The 23,784-nt window shown below is 36.0% G+C and overlaps 1 protein-coding gene across 1 annotated transcript in view; it reads right to left on the bottom strand.

Moving 5' to 3' along the window:
• Window positions 1-483: 483 nt before the first annotated feature.
• The window catches only part of Imp (IGF-II mRNA-binding protein), a 173,503-nt gene continuing 150,202 nt past the window's right edge, over window positions 484-23,784 (bottom strand). The window contains exons 5-10 of the mRNA XM_089095443.1: window positions 21,165-21,302; window positions 15,403-15,519; window positions 13,212-13,347; window positions 7,699-7,857; window positions 6,269-6,460; window positions 484-1,764 (exon numbers count right to left, since the gene is read on the bottom strand). Coding sequence (XP_088951569.1) covers window positions 1,432-1,764; window positions 6,269-6,460; window positions 7,699-7,857; window positions 13,212-13,347; window positions 15,403-15,519; window positions 21,165-21,302 — 1,075 coding nt within the window. The 3' untranslated portion in view covers window positions 484-1,431. The remainder of the gene's footprint in view (window positions 1,765-6,268; window positions 6,461-7,698; window positions 7,858-13,211; window positions 13,348-15,402; window positions 15,520-21,164; window positions 21,303-23,784) is intronic.

Consider the following 23,784-nt stretch of genomic DNA (forward strand, 5'->3'; position numbering starts at 1 on the left):
GGGAAATCACTATCCTCCTACTTTTTCAAAAAATCAATCAATTTAGACGGATATCCTCAATGCAGTCAACTCTAAATTCAAACTGCACTAGCTCCAACATTTGTTTTTCAAGAGAATGTGTTTGATTTTTGATGGGCGCACTTAAATCACGCAAGTTTTGGACATTAAAAAGAATAACAAGGTCATCTGAAAAATACATGTTTGCATTACTACATCGACTCTTCACTGTTGCGGGGCATAAACACTAGACAAAATATATATATATATATATATATATATATATATATATATATATATATATATATATATATATATATATATATATATATATATAAAAATATATAATCCTTCCAGAAATTTCTTTTAAGATAGGAACATTTTTCACCCCTTCACTTCAAGAAGCATGAGTATGATTCTGAATAGGACAAACATGAACGCTGACATAATATATATATATATATATATATATATATATATATATATATATATATATATGAGATAATTTTCCAGCAATACAGCTTATTAATATTGTTTTACTATGCATAGTTACAAATGACCTGTTCTGCCTATAATTTAATGCATTGATACAAGTTATTCTTTAGTTATAAATTTTAAATATAATAAAAATTCTTACTTATTCTATTTATAAAAGCAAAGGGGTATTACAACTTGTATCAATGAAAATAATGTCCAACATTTTAATTATGAACAACACACAGAAACTCAAGGGAAAGAAGAACAAGTAGAAAAAACGGTGCATGGATAGCTTAGTTTCAAAACTGCATGGGGGTTAACTTTTACACAATGACAGATTTTTTTTTTTTCAGGTTGCAAAAATATGCCTAAGCCTGACACAAAGTTCTCTTCTTTTCAGGGTATAACATCAATTATTGTTGAGTGTAAAATATAAGGAACTGATATCCTGCGGTCGCCGCCTTTCCCGTGTTTGCAGTTAAATATAGTGTGCAGGCCTCCTTGCCCTAAAACCGCTCCCCAGCGGGAACTGACAGTCGACTAACCAGTTTGTCATAAGTCTGTGGGTGGAGCCATTATCCTTGAACGTACTAGGTTGATCGGCTCAGAATGTGCGTGTCTGTACGCACTTTGATATCGGGGAGGGAGTGGTGTGTCTCGAAGAAACAGGCCTCCACAGTCCATCGTTAGCATTAATCATTAAAACACTCACCCACTTTTAACGAAGTATAAAAATAAAGTCTTAACATTACACAAGGCTTTTGTACTTATTCGCAGTTAGCGACTTATAACAAATAACTTCCCTGAAGAACATCATTATGATGTCTTTTTCGAAACCACAAAAAAGGACTCGCACAAATAGACTTTGACCTGATCGGAGGGAGGTCTCTTGCATCACTAAGATCAGGTCAGAGGCAAACTTTTCCAAAAAGTGTGGCATGAGCATAAGGACTATTTTTACTGGTCGCGCTTCTCACGTAGTGGACCACCCCGTGGAGGACGCCCACCTGGCACCTGAGAGACCATAGCGCGAATCCGTCTTTGGGCAGACTGAACAGCATAAAAGGTGCCTATGATGTGAACAGTTACTTCCTCACCCGAGCTGGCACCTTGTTCGGGAAGCTTTATGATAGAAGACGTTGCTCGTTGTAATTCACGAACGTTCTGGCCTCCTTTGCCTATAATGCGGCCAACTTGAGTAGCAGGAACCAAAATCTCAACTGTGAGCCTCACTTCATCACCCTGAGCAAATCCTTCTTCTCGCATTTTCTCGAAGATTAGGTACTGGGCCTGAAAAATACACATATTTATGTTTTATTATAAGAAAGTACTATACAAATAAATTAATATAGTAAGTACTGATTCATAATAAATATAAATACTACTGTCAATAGTGTTATTACTAGGGTCCGACCAATATTATCAAAGGCGTTATGAGTTTCAGTGTCATTATCGATCTTTTTTTTTTTTTTTTTTTTTTTTATTCAACTTGTCCAGAAGATAGTGCCGGATTTCCTTAGGTAATTTTTGTTTGTTCGGTCCTTGGGGGCGGAACCACCCGCTAAATTTGACCACGGTAGAGAGAGCGGCAGAGTGAGTCAAATGAAGTCAAAGGATATTTGTTGTAAATACTTGTCAATACACACATATATTGTAATGTTCGAAATGTATGGTGAATTCAAGAACGAACAACTTCTACAAAAACAATAAAAAGAATACAATGAACCATACATTTCTGTTTAATGAATGTTCACTTGCGTGGGTGAAAGATCCAAGATTCAATCGATTAAAATCATGATATCTAGTCATGGACGCAGCTTGGAGATTTAGCTTGTGTTTCCGAAGTGGTCGGCAATCTGGATGATTTTGTCGACACCTTCTATAAATCCCTCCTCCAAACTTAAAAGCCCTAGATGCACACCTGTATCCTGTGTGCCTACCAAGTAATGTTTTGACATTAATATATTACTGATTAAAATACAAATTCACGTATTTGTATAATATAAGGTTTTTTCCGAGAGGAATTTATGGGCAAATTATATCGGTATCGGACCCCAAAAATACATATCGATCGGGCCCTAATTATTTCATTAGTTACAGTGTGGTATTAATGAAAAAAGAAATATGAACAAGCGAGCAAACTTCTTACGCCATTTAGATCTTAGCCAGGTAACTCCCGAAATTCTATGATGGCTCAAACTTTCGAACTTCTCATTTTAGCCACGTCCGAAGCTTCATTAACATACTCATGATTTATTTTTAATGAGTTTTGTTGCTTATAATAGCTTGTTCTGAATATATTAATAAAACAACTTTTTAGGCTGCAACCGAGGAAAACTATATTTTCCACATGTAGCCTGCCTTTGTCATCCCCTTTGCTTTTGAGGATTTGTTTTTGGTTGCTGATCAAGAGTGACTTATTTTTTAGCTTTTTCTTTTTGAGTCACAACTTGGGGCGACAACCTATTGACTTATCAGTATTCTTAATTATAATATTCTTAAGTAATACAACCAACAAATCACAAAAGCCCAAATTGGCCACCTGTGGCTAACAAACCCTTCCCCATTCTACTCAGAGCCCAAATCTTTGATTTAGACATCGATGAGATTCCCTATTCCCACAACACTTGAGGATGTTCTGGTTTCCTTTATAAAAGATGGCTTGTTAAAAAGTAAAATTTTGACATCCTGCCCTGTATCATCTGTAAAGGAGCTAATCTCTTCAGCTGTCTTTAATTATAAACAAAGACATTGGTACCAAACCATATTTTTCGTACAGTTTCTAGTTTGATATAACAGTTTCTCAAATGAATACTTAAAGCCATTTTTAGACAAAAAATACATCAAAGAAGCGCTTAGATTTCGGAACAATCTTCTTCTTCTATTTCCGCCACATTCATCCTTCTTACTAACATAATTACCGAGATAAGAAAAGCTATCAACTTGGTCAATTTTCTCATTACTTAAATCTTATCGCTTAGTCCCAACAGATCCTTGATTTAGGTAAATTCGTAACACGTTCAGAGAGAATGGGTAACTTAAAATAGTGAAAATTGGCGCTAATGTCAACAAAAATACCAACGCCATCTAACTCTTGACGTCTCTTGGCTTTCAAAGTGTAATAAGGAGCTAAAATGATTGCAGTAATAAGACCCTGATCTAAGATTCAGTGTTTGCATTGTAACGAATTAACGACGGTTTCGACTGCTAAGGTCCTTGCGTCAGTCCTGCACAGTGTTGCAATAGCGGGGTTTAATCTCTGGGCAGTAATACCAAGATGAGATCAAACCCACTGCGCCTACAGAGGACTCTCAGATTCTAAAAAAAAAACTATAAACTTTGAAAGAAAAAAAAATACCAAACACCACATTGGTGACTTTTTTGTCGACACTAGCGCCAGTTTCTACTCTTAGTTCTGTTTTCCGGCACCGGGTTTGAAGCGTGTTTTAAGGGGGTTCTTTTCAGGTCATCCGTGTTCAACCCAGCAAACCTTCAAATCGATTTCATCTTACAGGTTCCAAGCGTTTTGGACACGGGTTCGAAACTATAATGCGCTAGAATAGCATGGTTGAACATGGGTTCTGAGAAGACATTCGCTGTACTGAACACATAACTCATAACAATAATCTGCTGTGTCGACCTCCGTGTTGGATGTGGGTGGTCTGAAAACACGGCTTTTGCAAGTCACACAGATTTTGTTTTCGACACAAATTTTGGTATCTAGCCTTGTACTTTGGGCTCCCAAAACCTCCACAAATCTATTCATTTCAGTGATAATTTTGCTCCAGAGCAACCATCGATTAATATTTCACAGACTGGGTAGCTGCCGGCCAAGTAAGTTGTATGTTCTTACATTTGACTTGCAAATCTTTCATCAAGCCTTTAGCTTGCAATATTTTTTAATTTAAATATTTAAAAAAAATTGTTTTCAGGCGTGATAATTTCAACAGAAAGATGCTTAAATTTATAAAAATTTAGCGTTTTCATCTTTCAAACACAGAAAGTTAATTTTTTTTTTTTTATTATTATTTGCAAGTCTTTCCCTAGTTAAAATTTTGATTCTTAAACACACAGAAGAAAATCTACCTCAACACTCCTCTATTAGAGAACATTTATTTTTATCTGTTTTAGACTTTACTTATTCCTTTAGCAGTAGCTACAAAAAAATTGCGAACGGAAATAGCCTTATTTCAAATGCCACCAAGCACATCAGAAATCCTAAAAACCGTTGGTTGATTAAAATCAACCATTGAACTGAAATAATAAGTCTTATATTGTCGTTATACAATCGTAATAGGCATATCCACTACCATATATACTCATAGGTAGGCTATTTATCCACAAGATAGCTAGCTATCAAAGATATTTAGATAGATAGCAAATATCTACTAGATAGCTTCTTTGTCTTTCGAGAGGCAAAAAAAAAATTATTTAGCACTTTATTCCCGACCTTTCTTGGTCTAAACTTCGTCTATAAAATCGTAAAGAGAAACAAAAGATTCAACCCCCCGCCCAAAAAATAAAGAAGAACTGAAAGAAGATCTTAAAAAAAGAAAAACTGAAAAAAGTACTGTAAGTTCTATATTTTATTTATTCAAAATCTCGTTATTTTCCTTTATTATCTATGGCAAGGTCCCACTTTCTTATATAAGATTGTATACAAGGGTAAACCCGGGTTTAACCCCTCCCCTTCCCAAAAAGAAATGAGTTTTTTTTGTTAAAAATCGTCCTTATTCCGCTAAAAAAAGGGTCCCCAAAAACCAATGTTTTTCATTACACACAGTCCCATTTTTATATTACATCCCACTCACCTATATTCTTGTTTTCTTTATTTCAGCTGCCTTCTCCCTCGAGACGACTGCTGTTTCTGCAATGTCCCCAATTTCATCTATAAGATGATATGCAGGAGTAACCCAAGGTTTTATTCTCTCTCCCAACAGTTTCAGAGAGTCCTTTTTTCGACATCTCATTATTTTTCTCTAAAAGAAGTCCTTATAACCAACATTTTTAGAAACATGGTTCCATTTTTGTTAGCCCCCCCCCACGTCTATTACTGTTTTTAACTTCAGCAGCTTCTTCTTCAAGAAGGAAGTGGTAGCAAGGTCCTCAATTTCATATACAAGATGATACACAGGAATAGCCCAGGGTTTTAATTCTCTCTCCCAACGGTTTCTAAAGGTCCTATTTTTTTTTTTTTTTTTTTTTTTTTTGTCGACATCTCATTATTTTTCTTTAAAAGAATTCCTTATAACCAATATTTTTAGAAACATGGTGCCATTTTTGCTAGCCCCTATACGTCTATTACTACTTTTAACTTCAGCTGCTTCTTATTCAAGAAGAAAGTTGTTTTCGCAAGGTCCACAATATCACCTAGAAGATCGCCAAAAGGAAAAATCCTGGGCTTCAACCCCCCCCCTCCCCTCCCTGTTTCTAAAAGTTCTTTTCTTTTTATCCAAAATCTGATCATTTTCCTCTAAAAAAGTACTGCTAACCAATATTCTTCGAAACATAGTGCCATTTTTTGTTAACCTTTCACCTATATTACTATTTTATCGACTTCAGCTACTTCTTCTTCCAGACGAAAAAGGTCTTTGCCAGGTCCTCAATCCCCGAAAAGGAAAGACAGAGGATTAAAAAATGAAATAAAAAGGGAATCATCATTTCGTATGTTTGACAACCTCTAATATGGAAACCTCAGAAGAAATTAGAAAGAAATAAAAAAAAAGATAAGGAATCTGAACTCAGACCAATCTAATAAGTTTCACCCCATAGGAGAAGAAAGTATAAAACTGACCTTCCACTGTGATTCAGCTGTACCAAAAATAGTAACTTTTCTTTCTTCTTGATGACTCGCTACTCCCTGTCCTTCTGAGGTGGCAATTTTAACAGAGGCTCCAGAGAATCGAATAATATTTCGAATGTGAGATCCTTTTGTCCCAATGATAGCTCCAACAGCGATGTTCGGAATGTACAGGTAGGTTGTCTCCTAAAATAATTCACAGATTCATATTAAGTCATAATAGTATATATAAGTGATGGTTTATATAGCAGCACAACAACGAGGTTAGATGAAAGGGAATTTCGCAACTTCACCCCCCCCCCCAAGGTGTAAAAACTACTTTGGTCAGCATTAATAATGAAAGAAAAATACGAATTATTAGGTAAGTCCCGAAACAAAATAATTTGATAATTATTTATTATAATATAATAAAAGTAATAATAACAATATAACAATAGTAATAATATTATTATTATTAACAATTATATAATTTGATAATTGTTCGAGTTCAACGACGTCCTTTTTCATATACATATTATATCTAGACTGGATGCTCAAATCTTTACCAGGAATTGCGTATTACCACCCAGATACAGGTAAGTGAGCTACAAGTTGTGACGCGTCTATTAGCCAGTTACCTAAACAGGATTCAGGTTCACAGTAGTACAAAAAAAAAAAATAATAATAATAATAATCGAACTATTAATTATTCTACCTTTTCATATTCTACTTTCTCCGTTCCTCTTTTGAATGTGCAAAGATATTCTGTAAAGACGCAAACAGCATATATCACAGGTAAATATAAAAATTTCATTTAGCAAAAATTACAAGATTGAACCCTAGCCTTTAATGTGTCGACAGCGTTGAGTTCCGATGTTTTTAGGTCATCTACTTATATAATTGTCTATGTCGGTAATTTGCAGCCAATCATTAATCTCCAGCTCTGAAGTCAATCCTGTGATGTCATACACCGTGTGACTTTGCCGTTACAGATCGTTATAAATGCTTTGCAAAAAGTTTCTCAACCATATTAATGAAATAGCACAATCTAGCTCAAATAAAAAATGATTTTTTCTAGGAAAATGACGGCCTTCTACTCAACAAAAACTTGCATTTGAACAAGTTTTAGGGGAATAGCGCTTAAGACCATGACTAATGTCATGCTAAAACAAGCCTTTAATTCTAACAGCAGTAATCTGAATAACAAATCATCAATGCCCAAATTGACCATCCAGGCCAGCAACATACGTTGCTAATACAACATTTCCAGCAAAATTAGAGTTTTATTTTAGTGGTTAACTAATCATTACAGATTTATAACTTTGATTCACTGGCCTAAGAAGTGTGTTTTGAGCTTTAATATAAGGAAGATGCAAAAAAACCTGTCATGCTATAAAACTAAAAGCATAATTAAATTTAGACAAAAAATATAATATAAACCTTACCTCTAATGGTTGTGGCGTCATTGTAATTGGGGGAGGATAAAGTCCAGAGTAAGGAGGGACGCTACCCATCAAAGAAGGCGGTGCTGCCCCACGAGGGAATCCCATTCCTGCCGTTGACATCATTGCAATGGGGTGTAGACCGGGAAACATAGACTGAGGCTAAAGAAAAGATAATAACAACAATTAAGAGATCAATAGATACTCAATAAAAATAGGTGGGGAGGAGAGGGGGGCTATGGACCTCGTCTCCCCGGCCTCAATAATCGTAAATTGCGTTGTTTAATACAAAAACGTTAACAGTCTGTGTATATTTACTTATTGTGTATATTTATAAATTCAAAATGCAAAATTTTACAAAATGCCAGAGACTATTTCAATAGGGTGAATATTCTAAAAATGAAAGAACAACTACCAACTACTCAGAAAACATTTCAACTCGCCATATTTTCACTGAACTATTTCTAAAAACGGGTCAGATCCCCCTCCTCCAGAAAAGTCAGATCCGGTGCTCACATTATAAGTGCGCAAATATGAGTCTGACTTCAATTTTCCAACGAGTTTGTTTTGGATTCTAGGATGTCTCCTTTTGGTTGAGGTCCTGATAACAAGAGCTTAGGGATTTCCTTATTTTAGGAAATTCCTTATTATAGGGATTTCCTACAAAAATGTAGGGAAGTGAGGAGGGCGAAATGTATTTTTTCACAATCTGGGCTGGGGATTTTTTTTGAATGAAAATACCCTAACTTAGTTTTTCCATGAAAATACTCCCAAAAAACATTTTCAAAATATAGCCCCCACTCCCCCGTTTAAGCCGCTGAGTAAAGAACATGAAACTGATTCTGGTCCAACGTGATGTAATCCTTAGCGATCGAATATGAGTTAAGAAAGGTCCTATACTTAGATTTATTTAAACATACCCTCAAGCAAAAAGCTAAATAACGTGGTTTTTACAAAAATAAAAACAATAAAACATATTGTTTTATTTAAAAACAATAAACATATTGCTTATAAAACACACGTATTAAATCCCTAGAAATTGTGATACGATTCCACAAAATAGAGGAAAATACCAATGCCGATGCCGATAATCCCTCCGATGGAATTGTCTGAAAAATCTCCAAGACACATAAGAGAAAAACATAATAAAGAAGTGGATTGTTTAGTACATTTATCGTCTGTCATTTATAATACAGAACATCATTTTAAGCTGGGGAAAACCGGCATGAAAAAGGAACCCGGAAAATTCTTCCCATCCCCCACAGTGGTTTGTTTATAAAAACAATCCACTAGTATTGCAGCGAACTTTGGGATGGAAACCAAACTTGATTTTAACGAGTTGACGAGACACAAGGTTTATTCTATCAGCGAGTAGGATAATTTTTCTCTCTAAGAAGATGTGCTGGGGAAAACCGGCATGAAAAAAGAACCCGGAAAATTCTTCCCATCCCCCACAGTGGTTTGTTTATAAAAAAAAAAATCCACTAGTATTGTAGCGAACTTTGGGGTGGAAACCAAAATTGATTTTAACGAGTTGACGAGACACAAGATTTATTCTATCACAGAGTAGGATAATTTTTCTCTCTAAGAAGATGTGCTGGGGAAAACCGGCATGAAAAAAGAACCCGGAAAATTCTTCCCATCCCCCACAGTGGTTTGTTTATAAAAAAAAATCCACTAGTATTGTAGCGAACTTTGGGGTGGAAACCAAAATTGATTTTAACGAGTTGACGAGACACAAGATTTATTCTATCAGAGAGTAGGATAATTTTTCTCTCTAAGAAGATGTGCTGGGGAAAACCGGCATGAAAAAGGAACCCGGAAAATTCTTCCTCTTCCCCACAGTGGTTTGTTTATAAAAAAAAATCCACTAGTATTGTAGCGAACTTTGGGATGGAAACCAAACTTGATTTTAACGAGTTGACGAGACACAAGGTTTATTCTATCAGAGAGTAGGATAATTTTTCTCTCTAAGAAGATGTAATGGGGAAAACCGGCATGAAAAAGGAACCCGGAAAATTCTTCCCATCCCCCACAGTGGTTTGTTTATAAAAAAAAATCCACTAGTATTGTAGCGAACTTTGGGGTGGAAACCAAAATTGATTTTAACGAGTTGACGAGACACAAGATTTATTCTATCAGAGAGTAGGATAATTTTTCTCTCTAACAAGATGTACTGGGGAAAACCGGCATGAAAAAGGAACCCGGAAAATTCTTCCCATCCCCCACAGTGGTTTGTTTATAAAAAACAATCCACTAGTATTGTAGCGAACTTTGGGATGGAAACCAAAATTGATTTTAACGAGTTGACGAGACACAAGGTTTATTCTATCAGAGAGTAGGATAATTTTTCTCTCTAAGAAGATGTGCTGGGGAAAACAGGCATGAAAAAGGAACCCGGAAAATTCTTCCTCTCCCCAACAGTGGTTTGTTTATAAAAACAATCCACTAGTATTGCAGCGAACTTTGGGATGGAAACCAAACTTGATTTTAACGAGTTGACGAGACACAAGGTTTATTCTATCAGAGTAGGATAATTTTTCTCTCTAAGAAGATGTGCTGGCGAAAACCGGCATGAAAAAGGAACCCGGAAAATTCTTCCCATCCCCCACAGTGGTTTGTTTATAAAAACAATCCACTAGTATTGTAGCGAACTTTGGGATGGAAACCAAAATTGATTTTAACGAGTTGACGAGACACAAGTTTTATTCTATCAGAGAGTAGGATAATTTTTCTCTCTAAGAAGATGTGCTGGGGAAAACCGGCATGAAAAAAGAACCCGGAAAATTCTTCCCATCCCCCACAGTGGTTCGTTTATAAAAACAATCCACTAGTATTGTAGCGAACTTTGAGATGGAAACCAAACTTGATTTTAACGAGTTGACGAGACAAAAGATTTATTCTATCAGCGAGTAGGATAATTTTTCTCTCTAAGAAGATGTGCTGGGTAAAACCAGCATGAAAAAAGAACCCGGAAAATTCTTCCCATCCCCCACAGTGGTTTGTTTATAAAAAAAATCCACTAGTATTGTAGCGAACTTTGGGATGGAAACCAAAATTGATTTTAACGAGTTGACGAGACACAAGGTATATTCTATCAGAGAGTAGGATAATTTTTCTCTCTAAGAAGATGTGCTGGGGAAAACCAGCATGAAAAAGGAACCCGGAAAATTCTTCCCATCCCCCACAGTGGTTTGTTTATAAAAACAATCCACTAGTATTGTAGCGAACTTTGGGATGGAAACCAAAATTGATTTTAACGAGTTGACGAGACACAAGGTTTATTCTATCAGAGAGTAGGATAATTTTTCTCTCTAAGAAGATGTGCTGGGGAAAACATGCATGAAAAAGGAACCCAGAAAATTCTTCCCATCCCCCACCGTGGTTTGTTTATAAAAAAAATCCACTAGTATTTTAGCGAACTTTGGGATGGAAACCAAAATTGATTTTAACGAGTTGACGAGACACAAGGTATATTCTATCAGAGAGTAGGATAATTTTTCTCTCTAAGAAGATGTGCTGGGGAAAACAGGCATGAAAAAGGAACCCAGAAAATTCTTCCCATCCCCCACAGTGGTTTGTTTATAAAAACAATCCACTAGTATTGTAGCGAACTTTGGGATGGAAACCAAAATTGATTTTTACGAGTTGACGAGACACAAGGTTTATTCTATCAGCGAGTAGGATAATTTTTCTCTCTAAGAAGATGTGCTGGCGAAAACCAGCATGAAAAAAGAACCCAGAAAATTCTTCCCATCCCCCACAGTGGTTTGTTTATAAAAAAAAATCCACTAGTATTGTAGCTAACTTTGGGGTGGAAACCAAAATTGATTTTAACGAGTTGACGAGACACAAGGTTTATTCTATCAGAGAGTAGGATAATTTTTCTCTCTAAGAAGATGTGCTGGGGAAAACAGGCATGAAAAAGGAACCCGGAAAATTCTTCCTCTCCCCAACAGTGGTTTGTTTATAAAAACAATCCACTAGTATTGTAGCCAACTTTGGGATGGAAACCAAAATTGATTTTAACGAGTTGACGAGACACAAGGTTTATTCTATTACAGAGTAGGATAATTTTTCTCTCGAAGAAGATGTGCAAAAAACAAAATAAAGAATTCGCACTCATCTTACAGGAGGAATAATAACTAAAGGATTTTTGTGGTGTATAAGTTGAAAAAGTGTACGCTATTATTATTTGGCAATAACAACCGTTATCTGACCTAGTACTGACAAGTTCAAACATATTTGTAACCTAACTGGCTGAATCATTGAATAAAAACATTCAAATTGATATTAATTTATCAGTATTAATAATAATCCTAAAAAAAGATTAAAAGATGACGTCATTAACTTGATCTTAAAATAGCAGATTAAAAAATAAGATTTCCCTATATGTCTAAAGTCTGACACCAACGAAAAAAAAAGACCAATAGTTTTTTAAGGAATATTACTCATCAAGTTTTAGACGGGAAAAGAATGTTAGGACGAATTTTTTAAAATAACATTATAATAAAGAATATCATTTCAAGAAAATTATCTAAATTGTTATAAAATTATCCCGGTTTTTTTTTGTCTAAAAACATACGAGTTTTATTAGTTTTTCTTCTGTATCAATTTGCAATTCTAGATCCTTTCCCTCAGTTGATGAAGGAAATTCATCACTCTCAAGAATTTACCAATTTAATGTGAGCATTTTAAATATATATTTAATTCTTTAGAAGATTCAGTTATTTAATTCTTTATGTTAGACCAGGGCGATATAATTGCATTGAGCATCTCAGATATTCTAAAAGGAACCGCCTCTATTCGCACCTATTGGTAATGACAACGAATCATGAACATACTAAGGAAATAAGTCCAGCCCATAGTAACCGAATCGTTTTGAAAAATAAGTATCTAGCGAGGAAGAATCTCCATTTGAAACTGATTCAATTTATGGTAATTTCGGAAAATAGTCTGAAACCCCGCAAAGATATGTCAGATAGAAATAAAAACTCTACCATTGAAATCTCGTTAGCTCAAGACCCCATATAAGAGAATTACAGTCATCATGAGCAACAGAAAGATCACTTTTCCCACGGAAACAGCGACGTGTCTCCTTTTTGTATCTCTTTTTGTTTTCTGTTGCCGCTAATGGGGCACTGAAACCTCACAGAGAAATGTCTGAAAGCTCTTTTGAAAGGAAATTACTATTTCTAGTGCCTTTTGCAAGTAACAAAAGATAATGTTAAAACAAAACGCTTGATAAAAACTGTATCTTCATTTACAAGATGATGTAACACACACAAAAAAAATAGAAAGAAATTCAGAAGCAGGCGGCATGGGCGCCCATACGGGGGGGGGGCCCCCCCGGGCTGAATGATGCTGACTTAGTTTTATATTTTTGTTCTGAGATTCTATTATATAGCATTAAAAGTGCCAATTAGACGAGTTTTGCCCCCCCCCCTGGAATTCAGCTTATGGGCGCCCATGGCAGGAGGTGTTAAATAGAAAAGAAAAAGATGAAGATAACTCACTGCCATTGATTGGAGATCTGATTCATAACTTTGACGAAGTTTTTCACTGATAATGGCTTCGGCTTTTGACATATTTTCAATAGTCCCTTTTATTGATATTATCCTTTCCAAGTTATAACTGCTTATGTCATTTATGCTAGAAGAACACAATATATTAAAATCGTGAGCTATTAATAACTATCATGATAACTATTTCACGAGCTCGTAAACTTTAAACAGAGGAGAATAGATGCCTCCCTAACCTCACACCAATCGAAATATCTTTTCCCCGTACATCTGCAACGAAAAAGTTCTTAAAGATTGCAGATAGTTCAAGTGAACCTTTAACCAATAAATATTTTCTTACGCCTACATGACCTGTTGTATTTTCTACAAAACTGTTCTTGACTGTCCAAAATAATAATAATAATAATAAAAAAACATAACATGTATTCATTTCAGGCATAATATATCGATTTGTTAAGAACGAGACACCCTAAGATGACAATCCTTCAATAGGTATTACTTAAAAGCACAATGTTTATAGCATTTCAAAACCCTTAAAAACCAGAGAGCATAAGGAAAAGAAAAAATTAACACACTGGATAGGATAAAGATTCTCAAGAGCCATAGACGGCACATAGGGTTTCGAATCGACGATTTAGTTGTTGGATCTTGTTTACTGGGAAAGGCAGAGTATGGTTAACTTATTAGTAGGATCTGGGACTAGTGTCCACAAAAAAAACTATCAACGCCAACTGGCATTTGGCGACACCTGGCATTTTTTTTAGTGTAATAATAAGAATGACTAATTTAATGGGTGTAATTGGTAAACTGGGGGTAGTAATAAGTATATGACCTCGGTTCCTGACAGAAAAACGATTACAAAGCTTGAAAAAACGCCATGTCGCCAAACGCTAGATGGCGTTGATGGCTTTTTATTTGCTGACACTAGCACCAGTTTGCATTTTTATAAGTTATCCATACTCTTTGGCCAAAGGTAGAAGACCTGTCGTACAACCTTGCGGCAACAAGAAAGGTAGGAGAGCTGGTCCAACAACCTCGCGGCTACTGGAAAGGTAGAAGACCTGTCGTAAAACCTCGCAGCCACAGGAAAGGTAAAAGACCTGTCGTACAGCCTCGCGGCCACAGGAAAGGTAGAGGACCTGTCGTAAAACCTCGCGGCCACAGGAAAGGTAGAAGACCTGTCCTACAATCTCGCGGCCACAGGAAAGGTAGAAAACCTGTCGTACAACCTCGCGGCCACAGGAAAGGTAGATAACCTGTCGTATAACCTCGCGGCCAGAGGAGTCGAACTCCGGGCTTTGTATTGCCAAACATAGCATTAACCGACTGGTGCTACCACAGCAAGGGCGGATCCAGGATTTTTTTCAGGGGGGAGGGGGTTACTAATTTTTTACTTTTTCGGTGGGGGGGGATACTAATTTTTGACTCAGTTTTCGACTAATTTTACTGATTTTTACCTAGGTTTTACTAATTTTCGACTCGGTCAAAAATTTCGGGGGGGGGGGGGGTTAAAAACAGGTAACCCCCCACCCCCCCCCACCCCTGGATACGGCCTTGTACCACAGAACACAATGGCTATATATATATCAGTAGCATAAAAAAAATATTTCAAAGGATTCTGCTATTTCAGAATAGAGTTAGAAAATTTTTCTCCAGCCTATAAAATTCTGTATAAAGTCAATAAGACATCTCTGTGTAAATTTATTGTTCAACTTATCCATACTTTTCTTCAATTGGCTCTTTCAGGGAAGAATTCGCCATATCTCAAGTTCAATCAAATATATCAAACAGAATTTACTAGAACATTACTTCAGGCTCATTCACAATGAGGTTTTGCTAATACTGCGATTTAGCTAGCGCTAATTTGAGTCAATGAGAATTTTTCAACCAATCAGAAAATTCTACGGAAAATCCAGTTGGGTCAAATTGGCACCTGCTAAACCTCGTCCTTAATAAAATGTCATCGTGAATGGGCTCTTAATCATTTTCGCATTATTGCATTTATCATCTTCTATCCGAGCTTTGCTTTAAACACATTAAATAGACAGAGGAAGGACAAAAGGAAAGGCTTAAAAAGAGAAATATGTGGAATAGTTTTATTTATATATAAAAAAAGCTATTTCTGCTCTTAAGGGTTGGTATATATCTTTAAAAAGAAACAAAAAAATGTATGTAAAAAACTTACCTCGAGACTGTGATTTTTGTATCAGTATCTTGCATTATCTTTTTAATCGTAGCACCGCCTTTGCCAATAATCCTACCAATTAGATTATTGTGAGCTAACATTTTCAGTGTGATCTCTCTGAAAAAAAAAAAATGATTCGTTTAAATCATGGCCAGCTTTTACAGAAAGTACACCAAATAGACAATCAAAATTCAGTCGTGTGAAATTAAATTTTTCTAGCAATAGTATCTTGAGTACAAGCCATATTCTCAGACGTGGGGAATCGATAATGCAACACGACCAATGTTGATACAGAACTAATTACGTACTTAATACTTGACCTTTCCTTTTATATTGGACGGGAAATGTGGTACGGTTTTCTGTACAACTGGCCAATATTAATGCCAGATCGGGCTATTTTTTGCACCCTGAACTTAAAAACAACGCCTTACATTTCGTTTTATGCTCGAATCCGACCATACTGACTTAGAGAATTTGGTCACCATATACATATATATTAAAAAGCATTTACAAGAAACAAAATTCACTCATCCCGTTTATCATTTCACATAAAAAGCATCTGACCCCTCACTTCCCCGGTGACTAAAAAGGTGAACATTGCGTTTTTACTGATACCTATCCCATTCAAATTCCGATGACAATTGCAAATAGTAAGTGCTCAATTCTTATTCCTATTAGTTTTTTGTTTTTTCGAACGCCAATCGCAAAAGCTGAAAAAAGGGGAGGTTGGATTTGCGCACGTGCTAAATTTTTCATGGACACGAGTGCATAAATCTTTTTTTGTTGGATAGAAGAAAAGTATTTTGCATATTGACAATCTAGTAACGTTTTGCTTCCTACAAAAGGGGCATGAGCCATTCAAATCAATTACCTAACTATTATGCTAATGCACTCCTCCTCATACGCAATTCCTTTGCCGTAGCTAGAATGATCAGGATTAAACATAATTCCTAACAGGACAAACATTTTATAGGTGCACTAGTTCCAAATCTCCTAAAACGAAATGAGATTTTTCCAGGAGGGAGAGGGTAGTGTGGTATGATGATTCAAAAGGCGTATTTTACAGTCAAAAAGCAAAATATAGATAAAAGATCTAAAGCCGATCTGGTCAGCCATGAAAAAAACAAAGAAATAAAGATGACAAATGCCTTGTAGTACGCCGAAGACACCTTGTTGGATACGGGCGAAATATTCGTTTGATTTTTTGTTCTCTTCCGTTTTCATTTACTGGCCAGACAGACGTTTGTCATCTTTATAATCATTTCTTCGTTTTTAAAATATAGATGAGCGTACATTTGAAGTTTAATAGGTTTTCTTAGAGTAGAAGCTTATTTTGGTCATTATCATCAATACATACCCACAACATCAACAAAATTTGAGTTCTTATTATCTTAATCCTAATGAGTGGTGAAGAATGAAATGGGTCTGGCCAGCATAAAAAAACAAAAAAAACATGGTATCCTAATGTTTGCCAAGATACGCAATGCGAGGCGGCACCCAATTTCACAAATCGTGTACACCGGGCGACACGTGCCAAGCATGACAAAAATTGTACAAAGAATGGTAGAAAATGTGTCAAGCGTGGCGGAACTGTGCGCCACACATGGCGTTGCGAGGTATTCACCAGGTGGTGGAAAGTGGGCGAACCTCAACGCAATCAACAAATTTTTGTCAAATCATCGATCTTGAGTGAAGGATGACGGTAAAGTCAGTCTGCTGTTGAAATATTATAATGGCCAAAGAGCTAATAACTTCCCTACAGAAATAAGGGGAATAAGCTTTATTCCAACCCATGTCCATGGTAATATTTTAAAACAAGTTTTATCAAAGTTTTATACTGTAGTGTAAATCAATAAATCCAATAATATCGAGTTTTGACGAAGGATGCAGAAGATAGTTGGAATAGGGAAAGAACTCGCGAGGAATTATGGATCGCGTGGTTCAAGGTCATGTATATCTGTTGAAAAATTATGATCGTTACTTTCATTAAAGGGAATGGTAGCAGTTGCAGTACCAAACCTTAAATAGAATTTATTGAGAAAATAACAGTGCAACTGACCAACATTTGATGAAGCATTCGCTTTGCAAACAATCTAATCAAAAAGTGCGCAAACTTGAGAGTCAAAATAACATCACTGGGAATAAAAAGCAATTACGAAATAGCTTGACGGTAAATGAAGTATAATTTTTAACGCATATAAATAGCAAATTTATGAAAAATGCCTAAATCAAAATAATCCAGTTCAATCGAACCGTGGATATTTAAGTATATAAAAAACAATTCACAAGTTTTATCGGTTCAAAAAAAGTAAGATGGAAGTGTTTATTCCTAAAATGGATAGCAATGATCTGACGCTATCTGATGTTGTATTAACAAGTATTCAGAGGTTTCTCACTCTGGGAACTATATTTAAACTTTTATTTTTTGGGGGTTTAACGTACCTAGGTTAGGTTACGTATTTAATATATGTTATGCTTAACCCCCACCCCCCTGATGTGCAAATATATAGCCGAAATTTGTTTCTAAACTATTATATTTTATCCTGTTTTGCTTTATTTCATTAGCATTAACCAAACTTCACTTCGCGTGTGTTATACAGATAATAGAACAGTACCATCTTTTTTTGTAACCCCCTTGACTTTTTTGTAAATCCCCTCCCCCCGGAACAAAATCCTGCACATGTCTTGGATGAAAGTATTCAAATTAACGGGTAAATTTGTGCAAATTCAAATCAAATATCCTTAGGCCTAATCGGTAACCAGCGAATCAGGCCCGGGACACTTGAAAATTACCATACATTTTATTCACCCCTTATTTAATTCAAATATTCGTTTCTCGCCTAACAGATGGCATCGAAAACTCAACGGATTTCCGCTTTTTTTTTAAGTATCTTTTTTCCCCGATCTTAATTTGCTCCCAGAAACTGATAGTTGTCTAGTCTAGACAACCCGGATATTTTATAAAACAATGTTTCAGATTTTTGCCGAGGAATTAGAAAGTGGGTCAATCCCCCTTTCTATGGCTATAATAAGAGAAAGGTTGAGATGGCTAGGACATGTCCTATGGATGAATGATGACAGATTACTCAGGGCCTTCCTTGTTGGGCGACCGTCTAGGGCTAAAAAAAAAGCAGGTCATCAAGGAATAGGTTGGAAGGATGTAGTGAGCAAAGATTTAAGGGAAATGACAACTTCTTGGGAGGGTGTAAAGAGGGAGGCTTTGAATAGATTGGGATGGAGGAGGAGCGCAGCTGTGTTGGCCTCCGGTGGTTTGGTGTTGCAGTGAGTGGTTAGTAATAGTACCATAAAAAAGTAAACAAAAATAAAACAAAAGAAATAGTAAACAAAATGGGGAATTTAATTAATTAAATATGGCTTCAGCACCAGCAATAGGGCTGATATGCCAACAGTCTTGACAGCTATCAGTTTTCACTAAATAATAACCCGTTACGTGAATAATTGGCAAACATTACATAATTATTAATATAGATTCTTCTGAGATGATAAAGGATCATCTAGGGACATCCACCGTCACCACACCTCGCTAACCCCATGTTGCTCCAGAACTGAAGAAACTTTCACGACATAATACTTATCATCAACATTGATGATAACCTTTAATATGGACTGAAGTCGGCACCTTGTAGTACATATTGCAGTCTGGCTTTCAGGCAGTGTTGCCCAGCCTCAGAGCCCCAAGTGCATGTTGCACCTTTAATTGGGGTTAATTTATGTGATATCATAAAAAAACAGCAAACAGAATAGGGGGAGGGGAAAACAATCCAGTAATAACGTTTAGAATGCACTTTACAATATAGAGGATGTGTATATTTTGGTCTAATATGAAATTGTTAAGAATGAGACCCCCTTAAATCCCCCACCACTCCTCAGGATTCGAAACCGTGAGTATCCAAGTAATAAGAGATTTGACGATATCAAAGTCAGCGAAGCGAAATTGACAGAAAAAAGACGATATGTCTCCATTGTGTTATTATATTATTATTTCCCCTGGTCACTTTGTACGGCAAGCCGGACAACGGACGATCGTAGGAACTTGGAAAGAAGCAATTTTAAGGGCCAAAATCTAATTCTCGACATGTGAACTTTTCAGCCCGGGGCACTATATAGTTCCCAATGGCATTGTGTCTCAATTATGAGGAAGCCATTCCTCCAGGATGGCCAAAAGGTAAAAAAAAAAAATATGCCTCCGGCAGAGGTTTGACTGACTTAGACCCAGGGCCATGGGCCTTAGTTGTGATATGGAGCCATCCTTCACTGACATTTTTTCCATGTCAGGGCAAGGCCATATCCAGGGGGGGAGGGCTTTAGGAAGTTTGCCCCCCCAGAAATATTTTTCTGACTCGTAAAACGTAACAAAAATGGACAAAAACAAATTTTTATGCGTTTTTTGAGATTTTTTTAAGCCCCCACCCCCCCCCCCAAAAAAAAGAGTAAAACCCCCTCCAAAAAAATCCTGGGCACGGCCTTGTCTCAGGGGTCTTCTCATCTTTGGTCATTTCTGTTTGTCTTTTGTTCGTAGCTGTCGAAGTGTATTTTTCTTTCTCTTGTTTTTCCTGTTTTTACTCCGTCTTTTTCGGGTATGCCCAATTTTTTATTTATTTGATGGTAATAAATAAAACGAATGAATAAAGAAATTTTAGACGAAAATGTGATCATTTCTCACCCTGTTAAAACCAAAATCTTACAAGGAATTTAGATCTGTATCAATGGAGGTACAACTTGAGGCCATGGCTCCTCTACTCCCACCTCTCAACTTTTTAGCAGAAAAACAGGCATGTTGCACTTTCTATAAACCAGAACTATGGAATGATATCATTCTCAGTGCACAAACGAGCCAAGTCCAGACTCGACCCAAAAACAAGGTAATCCAAGCTACAGAATTGAGTTGAGGCGGTATAAAAACAATCAAAATACTGACTCGGTGCAAAAACGAGCTACTAAAAGAGTAGTCAGCCTTAGTGCAATCTTGGACTACTTTGCATCGCCAAAATACCGCCCAATCCTTACAATAAATGATAAATGGTCAAAACTGGTTAGTTGAGTTACATAAGTTTACTTGTCCTTTATTCATTTAATTGGCTAGGTTCAAAGGGAACAAAATCCACATTCTTTTTGACTTACTAGTTATGTTTTATATTTAATTTTTATTTCATATTATTTCATTGGAATCCCATTTTTATTGTACTTGTCGGTTATTCGAAACACACCCAAAAAGTGAAGTTAGGTTAATCCTAATGGAAAATAACAAAACATGATAATAAAATAATACTTTAGAAGCAAAATTATGGAAACCTAATTAACGTAACCTAACTTAACCTAACCTAACCCGCACCCCCCACCCCACCCCTAATGTGCAAATATATAGCCCAAATTATACAAGTCCAATTTATTATGTCTAAGTCCAGTGCATTGTATCATCCATCACTTGTCTTTGTAGCTATGAAACCGGCTTCTGAGATGTAAGCGTAATTCTTGAATGTGTTTCCAATAACCGACAAGTGCCTTTTATTTTATATTTTTGTTTCATATTTCATTTTAATCTTTTTCACTACTACCTCTAAAAAAAAATAAAAATGAAAAAATAAAAATGGACATCGAAACTGTTTGGCACCAAATATAACGATTTCTCCGATATTTTTATAATCGTAACTTGATTGATCTTTTATTTTTTAACCGTGGACCACTGAAAAAACTGCCATGTAAGGGTCTGATTGAACAACAACAGTAAACGGATATTTTACCCTTTTCCAGTACTTTCAGCTTCTTGTTGCATAACTTCTAGTATTTTCTTACAGGCATTAGTGCAATTTTCTGGGTTCCCGTAAATTGTAATGGCCTTTTCTAAAGATCCGATGTTCTCTTTCCGGTGTACATCAACCCTAGAAAAAAACAAAAAAACTTAAACATGAGTAATATCATCTTTTTACTCATGACCCGTTATGAACATCATGGTTGCAGCGATAGGTTCAACCTAATAAAGAACAAACCACGGTCGATAGTAACCGAAAACTTCAAAACGTGTTTAAAAGAGTAGTGAGACCAAAATTGCCATTTGTAGTTGATTCAGGAATGGTAACTACTATCTCGATTAGTCTTAACAGTAAAATCATAGGTCGAGGCATCAGGCTACAGAACCAACAAACTAAAACGGAGGAGAAAAAAGAGTTGACACCAGAGAAAGCTAACGTGCATGAAAGATTATATACTAATCAAACTGTATGGTTCAATTTTCCATTGTGATATTAATATCCAAATGTTTAGGCTAGAGTATGCGTAAACCATTGTCTTTTCACCAAATTTCTAGTAAGTGATAAATACCAGTAAGTGATAATTAATCCTAAATTAGTTCAAATGAAATCTTCTATCTAGGCTATTTTTTTCCTCGCTGTTCATCGTTCTTATGGTATACGTTCCCTCAGAAACAAGCGATTTTACGACAACCCTACAGCTCTGGCACAAAAGGACAAAATCCTTTAACTCATTAGTCTCAGATCTATCCATTCGCCGAGCCAGAATTATTACATTACTTAGACTTTTTCTTCGGATATTCTTAACATGCTTAAAAAATAGGGAGATGATCCTTTTTACAACGATTTTTAACCTATTTTCAGCAGATTTTCAGTAAAAGAAAATAAACACAAAATGTCAATAATGTAATTCGGCAGATAGATATAGTTGAATGTCAGCTATTGACTGACATTAAAATTGTCTTTTTGCGTTTATACAAGAAAAACCGTAGGAGAGCATAAAAATAACATACTAAAATTCCACAGGGAACAAGAACCTTACAATTTAGGCAGTTTCCTCATATAATTACGTCTTGAAAGCCTTGCGATAGCCAGCAGTGAGAAGAAAAAAGGAAGCTGAAAAGCAGTCAACAGCAAAAAAGCGAGAACTATTCTTTGCTCTTTAAATGCGGTCTTTAAATATCTAACGATAATGTACTCTTTAAATGTCTAACGAAACTAAATGATACCCTGCCTGCTCCGCTACCCTCTCCAAGAATTCCAAATTGTCATCACCGAGTAGTATGAAATCGTATCCTTTGTTTCTGAAGGAGACCCTAATCGTCGGTGTACTGCGGAAGCCCAGTCCTACCTTCCAAGCTAGAAGATGCATCTAAAAAACTTGATAACCAGTTGGTAATGAGTCATCTTAGTAATGAAGATGCAGGTGAATGGAATACACCCACAGTAATAGATTTCTATGTTAATATTGGGTCATTCCCAAGCCCGATATAGCTTTTCTACAGAGAAATAAGGTCAATCTACTTGTCAAAATTTCTAAAAAAAGGAGTCAGTCTAGGTGCACATACGTAAGACCCTTAGAAGACGTGAAGGAAGTCAGATGATATTTCCTGCGGGGGGGGGGGGTGATGTTTTAAGACTATTCTTTCTCGGTTTCACGGGTGGGAGTCTTCGGATGAACTTAAGTAGATACCCCTTCCACCAAGTACAGGCATGAACGCATGATGTATTTATTATATTGATAGGACAGCACTGGTGAATGCTACTGATGATGATACTAGCAATCAGTGCACACAGAAGTCCTTTGAAAAAGAGCCCGTTGCATAACCTTTTGTCATATAGAATTAATTTGCTCTTGATAAGGCACCTGCCATTCCTTATGCATTGGATACATTTCAGACTGTAATTAAATAAAAAAACAAGTTTTTTAAACTGAAAGTAAGGAGCGACATTAAAATTTAAAACGAACAGAAATTATTCCGTATATGAAAGGGACTGTCCCCTCCTCAACGCCTCGCTCTTTACGCTAAAGTTTTCTATTGTTTTAAAAAATAAAGTTTGGAGACAGAGTCAAACTTTAGCGTAAAGAGCGAGGCGTTGATGAGGGGACAGTCCCTTTCATATACGGAATAATTTCTGTTCGTTTTAAGTTTTAATGTCGCTCCCTACTTTCAGTTTAAAAAAATTTTTTTTTTACTTAATTTCTGAACGTTTTTGAATTAATCCAGCTTTTATTTTGGCTCACCATACATGAATAATTAAAAAAAAAATTTCATATTAATTTACTTTTATTTAGTTAAATGGCTTTCTCGAAACTTGTTTAATTTTATTTACGAACGTTTTTATTAGTAATAAATATACGTAACTTACTAATTAACTTACGTAACGAATTTCTATATTCATATATTTTTAATTTGTTTATTAGGGGGTTCACCCCATAGTCAATACCTTGCTCTTTAAGGGAAAGTTCTAATTTTGTTCCAATTCTTTAAAAACGACCGCTTAATCACAAAGGCCGTTAATTAGAATAAATAGCTCTTATGAAAGTACTAAAAAATCTTTGGCTTAAAGAGCGAGGTATTGACTACGGGGTGAACCCAATCATATATGTAAT

This window comes from Artemia sp. Qi Xiang Cuo, chromosome 10 (genome assembly GCF_049724085.1).
Source record: "Artemia sp. Qi Xiang Cuo chromosome 10, ASM4972408v1, whole genome shotgun sequence".
Lineage (NCBI taxonomy): Eukaryota > Metazoa > Arthropoda > Branchiopoda > Anostraca > Artemiidae > Artemia > Artemia sp. Qi Xiang Cuo.